This window comes from Mastacembelus armatus, chromosome 17 (genome assembly GCF_900324485.2).
Source record: "Mastacembelus armatus chromosome 17, fMasArm1.2, whole genome shotgun sequence".
Lineage (NCBI taxonomy): Eukaryota > Metazoa > Chordata > Actinopteri > Synbranchiformes > Mastacembelidae > Mastacembelus > Mastacembelus armatus.
Genome location: NC_046649.1, coordinates 11,504,451 through 11,519,863, shown reverse-complemented (window position 1 = coordinate 11,519,863; position 15,413 = coordinate 11,504,451). Strand labels below are relative to the sequence as shown.

The following is a 15,413-nucleotide window of genomic DNA, read 5'->3' as shown; positions in this document are numbered from 1 at the left end:
ATTTTGTCAATCTATTGTTGCATTTATAAGCTATTTGCATGAAAGACACATGATCTGTACAGTATTTTATGAGATCATTGATTAGTCAACAATATATAGAGACCTGTTATACATGCACTATATCACAGCATGAAAGAACTATTTAGGTTCAAGGAAGACATGAAATCCTTCAAAAGGAAAAGAAACCATTTATTACATTCTTAAAACCACATATAATGTATCCAATTGGACAACAATATATATCGAGCTGTGTGTCTCACTTACTCTTGGACTAGTAATATACCTCTTGTACATTTTGCCATACAGGGAAAGAGAAGGGAGACAAACTATTCTTTTTTTTTTGTTTGTAACTTTTCCTAATCTTTCTTCAATAAAAAAAATAGATCACTGACTTTACAAGACAAAAGTGGAGACAAGTAAAGAAAAAAGTGGATAAAAGACTGACAAATAAATGAAGCACAGCAAAATAAACATTAAACCCCAATAATGAAACTCATTTTTAAATGATGTATTATTTTAACGTCCTATGTCTTTAAATTTAACATTACAATATTAGGACAAACGGGAAGGACTTTGACACTTTGTGAGTAACATTCACAAAAATAGAACTTACGTCCACAGTGATTATGGTTATGGGTCTCATCTTAGGTGCAAAGGTGTGAGGAGCACAAGGCTAAAAGACGACACTGGTAATAAAGGGACATGAGATCACAGCTAGCTCCCTGAGTGGCGAACAGCAGGTCTCTGCTCAAGAACTTCACAGCACCCCAAGTAAGACATCATCATCATCTGAATGCTATTACACTATTCGGAAAATGTGTTATTTATATACATGAAAAATGTAAACAGTTATAGTTGACTTTGTGTGAGAGGATTAAAGACAAAACTAACAAAACATATTAAATGAATATCTTTAAGTCTTACTGGCATTGAGGCCCAACTCAGGGGGGCAGCTGGTAGCTCTGTCTGGCCTTAGACTAGTGTCCGGTGAGAAAGAGGAAAGTGTAAGTGCTTATTTGGACAAATGTTGGGTTTGGGACTAAACGAGAGAGGAACAGCAAATGTACAAAATAATACAGTTGCTCCAACCAGCGAGGAGGGTTTATGATACATATAGACCAGCATCGACCTGGCCTTTAATTAACTAAAACATAATGAGTGAAATGAGTGATTATACTACACCTACTCCTCTGACTGCTGGTTAGAAACAGGTGGGGAGACCCTGTGTGTCCCCTTTTATTATACAGTTCATGAAGTCATCTTTTGCCTTGCTTTGTGTTTTCCTTAGCGTTTGCTTCTTTGTCCTCTTGTCTCTTTAGGCGGGGGAGGCAACAACAGCAACAGAGTGAAAACTCTGAGTTTATAGACAAGAAAACTTTTTCTTTGCCTTTGTTTGGGTGCGCTGCCTCCCCTGCTGTGCCGCATCTGCAACAAGTGTCCAGCCCATCGCTTGCTTGAAGACCAAGCCTAACCCAGCTGGGTCTGCCACTGGGGCAAGATGGGGTTGTTGCCACAGAAACCTGAGAGTACTGTCAAGAGGGAGAAAATAGTCCAAAAAAAGATCTGAGTCCAAATATCAGCTTTTCTTACGTATCCATCTTTTTTACCCTCTTCTACATCTTGCTATCCACATTTCTCTCCCTTTTTCTCTGAACTGAATACACACATTTTATCTTTCTCCATATACTTCGACTATTATATAGTCATCTCTTTACATTCTTATTTAAAATATTTGTTTATAAATGTGTATATAAATTAAAGACAATTTCATTTTGTCCTGTCTCTAAGTGGCATTTACAAGGAAAGGGGTGTGTGGGACTGAGGTTTCTCATTGCATTACAAGAGCCTACAATAAGGCAGCACCATACACCATCTAAATGTGTGTGAAACTAAGTGGTGAGGTCAACCTAAGCCATAGGTGTTATCATATTTGTGTGTATGGTTGTTAGATCAGAGCAAATGACTTATGATATTGGTCCCTATGTGATGGTCAGTACAAAGATATGAATATGTATGTGTACCACTCTGAATTTTATTATAATAGAGATAAATATTTACTGAGAGCTGGATCAATAATGAGATCTGTTGATCAACATGACTACTTCATACTATCTGGAAAACTGTTGTCTCAGAGTGGAAGGATTGTACATTCAGTGTTGTTGGGCTCTGGGTTGTGCACTGGTGCTCATCAATGAGGTACATTCATAATTGGTTGGGTGATCCACAGTGGATCTGATGTCAAATGAGTGTTGCAGCTTGGAGCTGTTGCACGCTTTGTTATCATTAACATGCTCATTGTTTGTTGTTAATGCTACAATGGCCATGAGCATGTGTAGTCTGTAGTGTAAGGTGCTTTGCCTGCCGGGAAAGTGGAGGGCTACTTTGGGATCATGGGAGATGGAGTATTTTAAAGTTTAAGATTGTCTCTTAACTGCTGGTTGTTGAGCTTCAACATCTCTATCCTTCTCTGTCTCCTTCTGCTCCCCCTACCTCTTAATACACTCCCTCCATCTCTCTTGCATGTCTATCTGTCTGTCTAGCTGTTGGTGGAGTCCGGCAGAGACATCTCGCTGCCAAACACTTCCCGGTACAGTGGTGGGAAACTGTAGGCCGTCTCTGGATGGACCAAACGGAAAAACTCCAGTTTATCAATGTGGAGGTTACAGATAGACTTCATTATGGGCAGCTTGGACACCATCTGTGGAGACAGAGGAGACATGGAGGTTAATGTCTGTGCATGCGTACATAGTTGTGTTTCTGAAAAGCTGAGACTGCTTGTCTTTACCTTGTCCAGCTTTTCTTCAGAAGCACCACTCTTATGTAGACTGTGCTGCAGAGCCAGGTAGACTTTCTCCTGGAGCTTCTGAACCTTCTGACCTTCTGTTAGCCAGAGTCGATCTACAAGACAGAAAAAGTATAAAACCCATCAGAAAACAGTTCTCACAGCTTTAATGATCTTAAAACCATATTCCATGCCATCTGGATATATTCTTTGCAAGCTGACTGATGCAATATGATGTTTACGCTAATTGAAATATGAAAGACTGTTTTTCTTTTATGACTGCACCATGCAATAAAATGGAAATATATCAGATGCCTCATTTTAACATTAAAATCAGCCTGACATATTAGGTACATCTGGAAACATTTGGATCTTCGCTAAATTTTAAAAATTAAGCTCTGTGTGCATAAAATGTTTGGCTTCACAGCATGACTGCCTCTCATTTAAGCGATGACGTCTTTGCCACTCTAAAACATTCCATTAATATGAGTCATAGGTTGGTACATTAAGATGAGGAAAATTTCGGTAATGATCAGTAACAAATAGAAAACCTACATGTGTGAGGCATCAGCAACAAAAAATACAAGGTGTCAAATACGTCATTCTTCAGTGTCACTCAGGTTTTCTTTTCCAAGGACAGAACAGCACTCAAGAATTTGCACTTCCTCATGAGCATGTTTATATTTATGAATGTGTTTGTGTGTGAGTGAGAGAGAGAGAGAGAGAGAGAGAGAAAGAAGCAGAAGAATAATCACCAGGGGAAAGGAGGACGGCGGCACTGAACAGAGCCATCTCCTCGTCAGACAGCTGTAGACGGCAGAGTCCTTTTCCAAGGTCAAACACTGCACTGACCAGGTCATCACAACCTGCACAAACACAGGAAATGAATAAATCAACTGTTAAAAACAAGGCCAGGCCCGATTAAATAGACAACTGACCCAAGCGACACTTGGGACAATTGACAGTATTGATGGTAATTGATGGAATATGTGACTATGGTCTGTGCTTCTTAGTGAGGAAACTACTATGAGAATTTCTTTCACTTCTTCTTACTGACTGACAAAGGTCCATTTTCAAAAACGAGACAACTTTGGAAATGTTTTCTTAAATGAGATTATAGCTCTGCTTGCAGCTTTGTATAAATATAATGTTCTTTTTTTCACTTTTTCCGTTGGAGCGCCCTACTGTATGGTCCTAGTAATACTGGAGAAGGAGAACGGTCGAAATTATAAAGCTCTACCCAGTTGGAGCTCTGGCTTTTTCCTATGAGTAGATTTTCCAGCTTACATTAGGCATAAGAAACGTAAGATGCTTTAATGTGTGACACTGTCAATAACCTGAATATTTTAGCGCTTACACAACTACATTGCCATCTGATCCTCACCAAGGGCTTTGAAGAACTGAGCCGAGGCGAACTTTCCATTGAAGAAAATGGTGCTGTTGTTGACGTTGAAAGCTCTGCACATACGTATCAACAGGACCTCCAGGCAACCTGAAAGGGTACCCACAAATAGAAGCAAAGATATAGAGAGATGGAGACAGAAGAGAAAAAAGGGAGGGGAGGACAGAGAGGGTCCAAGATACTCGAACATGCACAAAACACACAACAAAATGTAAATAATTTTGACCCATATTGGTGCACAGCATATATAAGACATTTTTGAACCATTTAAAATTCAACAGGATAACATGGATAGCCACCAAGATTTTTTTTAAAAAGTTCAAAACATTTACAGAAAGTAAACGCATTGTCAAATATATGCATTTTATATCACATATATACACACACATAAATATGTGCATATGTGTGTGTTAAGCAGATAGAGAAGATAATTGGAATATATTGTTTTTCCAGAATTGTCCAGTAATACAGAGCAATGGATTTTATTGCCACAAAGAGATGGTAAAAAAACAACAACAACAAAACAAAAACAAAACAAAAAACAAAACAGACAAAGGCAGAAGGTTGGAGACAAAAGAACAGGAAGGAAATAATGTCAGCAAGTTTCCGACTGTTTACTCTGAAAGACTTAACTCTGTGAATTAAGTAATTGAGATTTAAGTATTTTTGGATTGTGCACTGACCTGCTTTCAGCAATATAATCTGATCATTCTGGCACAGGTCCATAAAGCCAGCAATGCGTTTGGCAAACTCCACCACATATTGGATGGCATTGGTGATGTGGTGTGCACACTGCTGCCACATCCACTCGGCCGACTGAAGTGACAGAAAAACAAAAGAGAGGCACGTATTACAAGTCGAGATATTACAAGATAAAATAATTCAAAGCAGGTGGCCATGATACTGAACTAGTGAGTTATTCGGTTATTCTAACGCATTGATGCCATAACTGTATGCAGACTCGGCACTGACGGAGCTGATTATGTACCTTGTTCTGATAAGCACGTGTTTCCTCAGGTGTGTATTGTACCCAGGTGAATCTCTTCATGTCTTCAACGCTGTACTGACACGTCTCTAAGTGAGACTTAACAACACTCTGAGTGATGCGCTCTGTGGAACAAAATAAGAAAAAATACTTTAGTGTTGCCTTACTCGGTTTATTTGTGGTGGCAGCAGGGTGGTGCTACTGTCAGAGTGTACAGTGAATTGCTTAAACATCCAAAGATCGTGACAGTGTGACCTTTAATAATCTGATGCTCTGTGCCACTCTGATTTATCAGAGATGCCCCCAGCAGGATTTAGAACTAATTGCTTATCTGCTCATTATAATTCCACAGCTGTCAGGATCTTTTCCACCTTCTGCTCTTTTTATATCCAGCAGTCACAATATTTACTTAATGCTTCCTTTAAAAGTCTCCAGAGCCCAATTCAAAGCCTCATTGCATAAAGATGTAAAATAAACGCAATGTATTCTTCCTCGGGGTCTCTAGAGACATCTTCTCCAAAATGCATTTGATTCTTTATCTCTATAAATACCACTACACCATAATCCCTCTATCTGTCCCTGTTTATGAGGAGATCTTCTGCCACATATTATTTCCTGTATGTGTTTCCCATTTAATCTTGTCCTTATACGACTGTCGTGTACCTTCAGATTATTAATATTATTTGTAAATTGTCAAATAAATATAGCTAGATAACACTCTGAAAAAAAGAAAAACAAAATTTATAACATTGTATCCAGTAGTGCAAAATCCTCAAACCATACCATTTTTTTTTAAAACCAGAAACACTATTAGTGCTTATGAGTGTATTCATTCTGATACGTTTTGCTTTGCCTTTTTTTCTAAATTAAACTGACATTATTAAAACTCCACTTTTAAAATGTTTATCTGCTAAAACTGTTTAAAATTAAACCAGTTTTTAAAAGTGCTGGATTAAAAACATGCAGCAGAAAAAAAAAAGTGAGCAATATGATAAAATATAAAAAGGGGACCTTACAAATAAATCCCCTTCTCTCTCTTCCTAAAACGCTCAGACTACTATGTAAGAATGTAGAATGTAATGCTCTCTGCAACACTCTGTTTAAATAAAGTGTGAACATGTTGGTAATATTCACCAAGGTCTGTTATTGAGCAGTCATCGGGGAGCTGGTCCAGCAGTGCATGCGTGTGTCCCAGGAGAGGATGTGTGTGAGAGTGTGTATGTGGGAGCTGGATCCCATTGCTATCTGCCCCATCCATTATAGTCTGCTGTGGGGAGTTCTGGTTTGATAAGGATGAGGAAGAGGAAGACGACGATGAGGAGTTGGAGGTGTTCCCTGTGCTGGCTCCTCCGCCACCCCCAAGCAGCTCCAGGCTGCAATACTCGCTGGCCTCCTCAGGGGTCAGTGGCAGGTCAAACAAGTCAGGCAGGGCAGCGATGTCATCTAGGTCGCTAAGAGTGGAGCTGGAGCCTCTGCTGCTGTAGGATCGGCTCAGACCCTCTTCAGCATCCTCCGTGCCACCGCTATAGACTCCGTCATCACTGGGTAAGGACAGAGCTGTAGAGCTCCCATCTCCAGAGCCTGCACACTCCTGGGACTTCTGGTGCTTTTGAACCTCAGCATAGAGGCTGTCACGCTGCTTCTTGGACATACGGCCAAACTTCACCGCTGTAGAGAAAAATACATTTTTTATAATAGTTTCATACATTCTTTATAGGTAACAGTGAAAAGTGCAGATAAAAATAAGATAAACAATAAATATGATATCAAAGACTCTGTGGTCAAACTAAAACTTTCACATCTGTTTTCTCAAACTGTTTCCTCAGTTTAATTATGAGATAGTTCTGGCTCACATAGTTTCCTTTCACCACCTTATCCCTAAGTACTGTATGTTCCAGTCCCTATATCCAGCTTGCATAATGACAGTTCATGACTTCTTCAGTCCATATACTTAATTTGTTTTCTCTCCACATCTAAGAGAAGAACAAACTAAACAAGTGGTGAGCCTTATTACGCCCGTTGATGTGGAACATTTTAGGCTGCGAGCTTCAAATTCTCCATCTATCAGCTTTAAATTAAAGGCACACACACACTGGGCTGCACTTGATCGACAGATCTACTAAACCTAACAAAAGTCTCAGTTTAACCAAACTCAGTTGTGGTTATTTTATGAGTTTACCACTGAATATGATGGTTAAAGGAAGTATGTAAAGATGTTACAATACAGTCAATGTGTGATTACCATCTCTGCTCATGCCCAAAGCCAGACACTTCTGTAGGCGGCAGTGCTGGCAGCGGTTACGGTTAGTTCGGTCGATCAGACAGTTCCTCTGGCGGGAACAAGAGTACATGGCATTGTTCTGCTGGCTGCGACGGAAGAAACCCTAGACACACACAAACACACATATAAATACTGTAGATGACACCACATTTGAAATTAAACAGGTTGGTTAAAGTTTAGTGTGGTAGCCTGTTTAATGCTCTGTGACTCCTACTCACCTTGCAGCCTTCGCACGTGATGACTCCATAGTGGATTCCTGAGGACTTGTCCCCACAGATCTTACAGGGGATCACCTCGATCTGAGCTGCAGGGCCAAAAACAACAGTGATGAGAGCGGTCAGAAAGCTGCTGCTAAGTGGGTCTTGAATTTACAAAGAAAGAAGCATTTCAGATGAGAGAGCGATAAACATCTGCTTAGTGAAGTGCAACAGCTACATATTTGCCCTGTTTGTCATACTTGGAATATTGTCAAAAACTGGAAAACATGTTAAATGTATTCAGATAAAAAAAACCCTTTCAGAGAAGTCTGCCTTTGTGGCCAAACTAAAACTGTGCCTCCTTCACTGAGATGGGAGTCAAAGTCGACTTATCTGAAGGTTGGATTTTACCCAAGATTCCAGATCCCAGATTTGTCTCTCTTGGATTTGATTTTCTTGTTGAAAAACAAGTTTGAGAAACTTGAGCCAAACATCTGTGCTCGCCACAGCATTAAAACTGTTCTTAGCATTTGGATAATCACTGCTGCTTGTTGATCCTCCTGAAGCTGAACTCTGCTTTGACACCGGTGATTCATAAAATGTTAATATTTTTTATTTATTTGTGTTCTACTTTCTATTAATAATAATTATTATTAGAATTATTTACAGACAAAATTAGAGATCATTTTATTTAGACCTCCTAATCCAATCAGATTAGGTCACCACAGCATAAACACAACCTAATTTTATTCAGTGATATATGAAAAAAAATTCACTTAATCTTTTTATATTTTTTTGCTATTGTGTTTTTTCTCTAGCTATAATGTCTCCAGCTACTTTGCCAACATTATGTTATTTGTATCTTCTAAAGACCTTCAAAAGGTCAACTATGCTTGTATCTTGTCATCTCCAGCAGCTGCAAAGCTTTTAATTTCGAAATCAGTGAGTTGTTATATTACACCTATTATTGCCTCCCTTCTCTGGGTGGCCTCGAGTTTCAGATTTGAATTATACAGAGTTTGATTGTATATCAGTTCCCATTGAGTCTGACCGAACTCTGTAATCCTGGGGTCAGCCCTCCTGGATTAAAACAGGCCTCATTACCCAGGAACTTTGGAATGTCCTTTCTGTAAACCACATACTAGCAAACAAACAAACAAAACATCAACTTGCCTTTTACGGTTTGTGCCTGTATTTGTCATTTGTGCATCTGATGATGGTTTTTATGACCTTTGCTTTACTGTCTGGTAAAATACGTGATTACTGGAAAAGCAGTCTATAAATCATGTTTTATTATTATTATTATTAGGAAATGATTAACACATTTTAGAAAATAAAAAACAAGAGTTAAATCTTTTTCTTTTTTGCACCAGAGTTCTAATCAAAGAAAGAAAAAAAAACAGTGCAATAAGTCTTGCATCAGTTCAGTCACATACTTTTTTCTATTGACAGCAACAACTGTGTTGAAAAACTGCCCCACAATGACTACACACACTGGAAGAGAAGATAACTTGCCATGAAGTGTGTTTTTCTGCACCCTGCATGTGGCCCCCATGAGGGAACAGAGTACACAAACAGATAGGGAATCGCATGACACTTGCACACATGACACTCTTTCATGACTGAGGAAAGAACAGCAACTGTATCATAAGATAATTGTTGGTCAGCCTCACTGTCTGTATGGTCTTAGACTGATTTATGAAATTAGTATTTCTACCACTGATGTGGGGATGATGTATGGAAAACCACTTAGGGTTATGAGGAGGAATTGTTGCACTCTTAGGTACTGGAAAACAAATCTTTCCACTTCTTTTCCCCTTTTAAAGCAGTCGGCCGTCTCTTCTTGAAAGCTGTTAACTAAAATACTCCAACTGATCAGGGCAGCTGCAGGCATGCAATGGAAAAATATCTCCCTCGTCTCCCTCCCTTCCTGTCTTTCTCTCAGGTTCCCCTCCACCCCTCCCTCATCTCTCGATTATATAACTCTCGTCTGTGAGCATTCCTCACAACACTCATTCAGCAGGCTCACTATAGCAACACTGACGTCCCACCCTCCTCACACTCGCTCTTTAACACTGGCTGAGCGGCCTTCGCAGCCTCTTTGGTATTGGCTGAGTCATCTGTCACTCAGGCGCCGTAGCCTGTCAGCCCATGTGGACGGTCTGTCCTACTGACACACTTTCCCACTGCAGGGGAGTGGAAGGAGGGAGGCAGGCGCGATCCAGGCTCTTCGCAGACCAGTTTTAAGGTGGAGCGGAACAATGCTCAGACTTCCCCATCAAACATTTCCCAGAAGGCTTCCGCCTAGCAGTATAAAATGTTACATAAAAGTAAAATTAATGAAGAGAGGCAATGATTACAAGCCTAGAAAAACCACACTTACTACTAAAATATGCAACACAGATCGTCACTGGTTTCATATAAGTCCATTTCTGTATGTAATAATCAAACACTGCTGTTAACATAATGAGAAACCACATTTACTTTGACTAATAGTCCATACTGTACTTGGCTGCAGTCTGCTCGAAGCAGACAACCTGAGTTTCAATGTCAGCTATTCAGTCCCCACCCTTCTCCCCAGTCTTTGACATTGAGCTTCTGCTTCAACCCGTTCTATTCTCGTCATGTGCTGAGAGCCAGAATTACACAGATACCCAGCCACCCACCCCTCCTCTAACAACCACACATACAGTCTCACTTCTCTTGCCTGACTATTCTCCTAACAGGGACGCCTTGGATGTGCTACTGAACCAGAGCTAACAAAACATTAGGTGTGTAACTTCCTATGGTCTCCAGCAGATCCCTGTGACCCTGGTTAAGGAGTAGGTGGGTATAGATGATGGATGGATGGATGGACTTCTTATAGAGCTTATATTATATTGTTGATTAATTTATCAATTATTGATTAATTCTTCTATGATGGACTGGTGACCTGTCCAGGGTGTACCCCTGCCTTTCGCTAGAAGAGAGCTGGGATAGGCTCCAGCAGATCCCTGTGACCCTAAATAGGAATAAACAGGTATAGATGGTGGATGGATGTTTCATTATTTTATAAAAAAAACATAAAATGCCCAAAACCGAAAAGTGCTTTGTTTACTGTCATATAAAACCAAGTAAACCACTATATATGCACAATTGAGAATCTGGAACCAGCAGAGTGACTTTTCAGTCTCAGAAAAGCCACTTATTATTCCGGGTATTGGGTAATCTTCAAAGCCAATGCACATAAACTTGACAGATTACTTGATAAATGTGACAGGTTAAACTATTCAACAATGCTATTAGCTGCAGCAGTCACACTAACTACATCAACATTTCCCCTTAACCCTGACTATCTTTGTTCACCTGTGCTAAAACACATCCTGAGGCTTTTGCCCTTTAATTCTCCAGAGAGGGCTGACATTCCACGAGGATCAATAGCAGTCCTGCTTTTTGCTAACATGATTCATGGAGGCTGCAGGCGGCGCTTTACATTTATCACCTACTCACACTAAGTAAGTAAATGGAATAAGTGAGGATAAATTATGCAGTCTGCAAACAAAGAAGGTTGTTTGAGTGTGACTTTTATTTGAGGAGTAGGACAACATCTTTGTATGGCACACCCGAGCCTTTTCATACAATAAACTGGAAACAGACATTTTAACAGCTCAGCTACAAACCCGTTGGCCCCAGTGTGTTTATCAGCCAGTTAAATGTGTAACCTTGTTATCTCTACAAAAGGCTAATTCAGTAGGGGTGGGGCAGGCCAAATCACTGACTTCGTCCTTCCAGCAGTTCACTTCTTGGTATCTCATGTGGAACAAACAGCAAATAATACACCAACAGGAGCCTCCTGGCCAGTGTGCCACACAGTCAGAGTGTCACTGTGTCACTAGTGTAACAATGAAGAGAAAAACATGAAGTAGCATATGTAACACCAGTCACAAAAACACACGCATCTCCACATCCTACTTCTCCATAGGACAATTATATAACGTGTTTTAAAACAAGTACAGGTTGTTCATGTTTGCTTAGTAGACAAGTCACAATAACAAGCAGACTGCTAACTGCCCTCAGGCAACACACTGACAGAAGGCTCAGGAGAAGCTGGTGCCTTTTAATTTTCTTTTGATTACCTGCTCATAAAAGTCACTAACAGCATGAGAACATAGACTCAGTAAGAAGTGGAAGCCCTTGTCCTTGAGCTCTGTGCATATTAGCAACAGTGAAGCACTTGTTGTGCCATGCTTTACAGTCGGGTGTTGGCTTACAGCGCAGCACAGGACTGTGGCACAACAGTCCACTGAGGCCCTCAGAGGAGAGGGTTAGAAATGAGCCTAGAATTGGCCAGTAACAGCGGATGTGAACGTGCGACATAAATACTAATAAAGATAAAATCTTCTATCCAGTGGAGCAAACCGGACCAAGTGTCAGAGGTCAGGATGTCACAACACCGTTCTAAAACTATTGAAATGACTCAACGTATTACACTAAAATGACTGTGACTGCAGTTATGTGAAACTGGGATTGAAATGCTGACCTGCTCTTCTAGTGATGAAGTGGCAGGTTCAATGACAACTGCTCTTCTAGTGATGAAGTGGCAGGTTCAATGACAACTGCTCTTCTAGTGATGAAGTGGCAGGTTCAGGGAGTAAACAAAGGGCCTGGTTTGTTTACATTTGGATATCCTGTCAGAATAAAAGAACGTCCCTCCATCAAAGCCACTCTGATTCTTCCTCCCTCCCCCTTTCCTGTGCAAAATTAATTTGTCTCCTTTCGTGGCCCAAAAAACAAACAAACAAACAAACAAATCCCCTAATATGCACAACAAAAGATTGTAATATTGGCCGTGCTCACAGTAAAATCCCAAAAAGAAAGATTTGAACGGATGTACATATAGTACATATAGCAGTGCTACAGGTAGATTAGTCTCAGTTCACGTTTCCCATGATGTCCACAACACATATGAGGCCTGTTTTAATAACTTTCAGCAAAACATGACTTGTCAATAACAGTGATCTGCTGCCCAAGTTCAAGCTCAGCCTATGTGAAGGCCGACTGTCACCGCAAACCTGCAACCGCACATGGTGCTGCACGTCCGGCGGCACGGCGCTTCCCTGAGCCGCTTCCCCTCCCGCCGCAGCGATCGCCGTATAATGCTGGATGACATAACTAGGTCAGTGGAACAGTCAGGTCCTCTGTACATACACAGAGCCGGCCATGCTGGCACAGACATCCCATCACAACAACTACAGCAACAAACTGCTCACATTCATCTTGTCTGTAAAGTCACTGGTGCAAACAGAAAGTTTTTGCAAACCTCTTCAGGACGTTTGTTTTTTTTTTCAACATCACACGATAAATACACAAGATGCTCTATATGCAGTTTTCTTCTAAACGAATGGGGGCAAAGACTTTTTAATTGTCCTGATCAGAAACCTGGTCGAAAAACATCTCCATTACATAATTGCAGTTTGGTTAACAACCTCCTCCTCTCATGCCCCTCCCTCTCCTTATTGCATAACACTAACATGGATCCCTTGGCAAAATTTATAGAAGGACTCCCAGGTGAGATCTGACTCATGTCTCTTCAAAAACAGACGGATTTGGCTTCCAGCGCGACTTATAACACACAATTACTCGTGGGCACAAATTAGCCTAAATCTTGGACTGATTTCACCATAAACAGACTTGAAATTGATAATAATAATAATAAAACATAAACAGCTATTGGTCCAGTTGAGATGAGTCTTGTGATTAAACGCCGTGGATTTATTACTGCATGCTCAACTTCAGTGTGGAGCGTGCAGCCTCGGGCTGTGTGCAGCTGTAATCCAGTCATGGGGGATTAATGCGCACTGGGAGGAAAACAAGCGCACTCAAGTCCCTGTGCGCACACATGTGGCCGTGCCATCTCCTTCAAAACCACCCAGTGATCTTTACCAAGCTGAAATAAACCATGCACGGAATCATTATGACATAAAACCAACTTACCTCTCATGTCGATGTTTTCTTTTTGTAAGCGGGACGACGAAAACTCGACTACATGTGGTTTCAGTAGGTGACAGGAGAGAGGAAAATAAAGTGCTGGAGCCAGAGTAAACTGTCTCAGTAAATATTAACTTCGTTGCAGACACCGCTCGGGAAGCGAGACCAAAAAAAAAAAAAACCAAGGGGAAAAAAAACTAGCCGAAACTCTCCTCCTTTATCGCTCGGTCAATTCCGAGCGAAATAAAACAGCGAAGAAAGACGCTTTGGATTGCATCGTGACCGTCTCGGCGCGGTGGCGAACAGATTTGGCTCAACTTTTTTTGACAGAATAGTCCCACGGTGGACCAGCGGCGTTCGGACCCCCCCTCTCTGTGACTCTCCGCCTGCTTTCCTCTCAGTCTACCCTGCTAACCTACTTTCTCCAAGCATGGGCTCTCACATGATCTCACTGCCGACAGCTCCTTTCGCAGCGATCGCGAGGGCGCGCAGTCGGGAGCGAGTTTAAGGTGGCTGGGACAAACGATTGAGTAGTGCTCACTTCTTGCTCACAGTGATGATCAGTCGTGTGAATTCCCAGGAGGTGGTAGGAAGGCAATTAAACAGTGTGGGCAAACAGTTCACAGTGGTTTCACACAATTTACAGCAGCCAGGCTCCTACAACAGTGCCCTCTATAAATCTGGGTCATTAAGGTGCATGTTTGCCTCATTAATGTGTTTCCAAAGTTAAAACAAGCAGCAAGAAGTTACAGACTCTGTGTTTACAAGAGAGCTGATATCTTATTCTGGGGTGGTTGTTTTATTTGGCCTAATGGCACTGAGCTGGAAGACTTCATGTAAACATCTGGCTTGAGAGAAAAACAAAGCTTTTAAGTAATTGTCTTAGATATGCAGCAGTTTGACAGTAGGAAACAGTAGCAGAGTTGATTATTGATTTATCAATCAATCAATCAATTTTTTTTTTGTTAAAGAAAAACAACAAAACATCAGTGGATCATGTTTCTCACCAGGGGTGATTCTAGGATCAGAGTTTTAGAGGTGCTCAGCCCTGAAGGAGAATGTGCTACAGTCGCTGATAATGGGCCCTAATGATTCATTGTTAAGTGTCATAATAATATGTCATAATAATAATGTGTTGAGAGGAAACTTAGGTGTGCTTGAACACCACTAAAAAGGCTCTGAAATTGCCCGTTTCTCACATCCTGGTTTTCAGTGTGCAATGATAGTGAACAAGACATTAAAATATGTCAACTTAGGCTTTTGAAAAAGTCTGTCCAGTATTTCCCCTATTCTGATCAATAATAAGTAGATTGATTAAGAAATTAAGTTATAGCCTCTTAACAGAATCTCCCACATTCTTATTAAATGACATGTTTTCCTCCAATCAGACTGTTTGTCTCTTAATTAAATAGTATTCCTGACACCTCTAATGGTCCTGGTGGTATTCATGAACAGGAACACAGAGAAATTAGAAAAGAAAAAAGTCAAATTAAATATGATGGCAATAAATATACATTATGGAGTTACTGCAGTGATCCTGTGGCTACTGTAAAATATTTATTTGAGCTGGTGCACACAAATGAGCTTTGTTCCTTAGCAGTGCTCTTCTGTACTAGAAAGAACAGGCAAGGAGAAAATATCCCTGGCTGCTTTCCCAGTGATTGCTCACCATCGTTCAATTTATCCTCTGTGGAGCAGCTCCAGAGTTTACACCCAGTGACCTCACATGGTTTGATTCACAGTGGTCTGGTTCCTGTTTCATGTTCGCATTTCTGTACTAGAGCATGTTGGAGCATGTC

The 15,413-nt window shown here is 40.7% G+C and overlaps 1 protein-coding gene across 1 annotated transcript; it reads right to left on the bottom strand.

The window, feature by feature from the left end:
- Positions 1-168: 168 nt before the first annotated feature.
- On the bottom strand, positions 169-14,065 carry LOC113134280 (nuclear receptor ROR-beta-like). The gene is made up of 10 exons (XM_026313560.1): positions 13,621-14,065; positions 7,669-7,754; positions 7,412-7,553; positions 6,304-6,837; positions 5,173-5,294; positions 4,868-5,000; positions 4,167-4,274; positions 3,538-3,648; positions 2,786-2,898; positions 169-2,698 (listed from the first exon to the last, which is right to left on the bottom strand). Exons 1-10 carry the CDS (start codon positions 13,625-13,627, stop codon positions 2,537-2,539), a joined length of 1,518 nt encoding a protein of 505 aa, XP_026169345.1. The 5' UTR covers positions 13,628-14,065; the 3' UTR covers positions 169-2,536.
- Between the last annotated feature and the right edge of the window lie 1,348 nt (positions 14,066-15,413).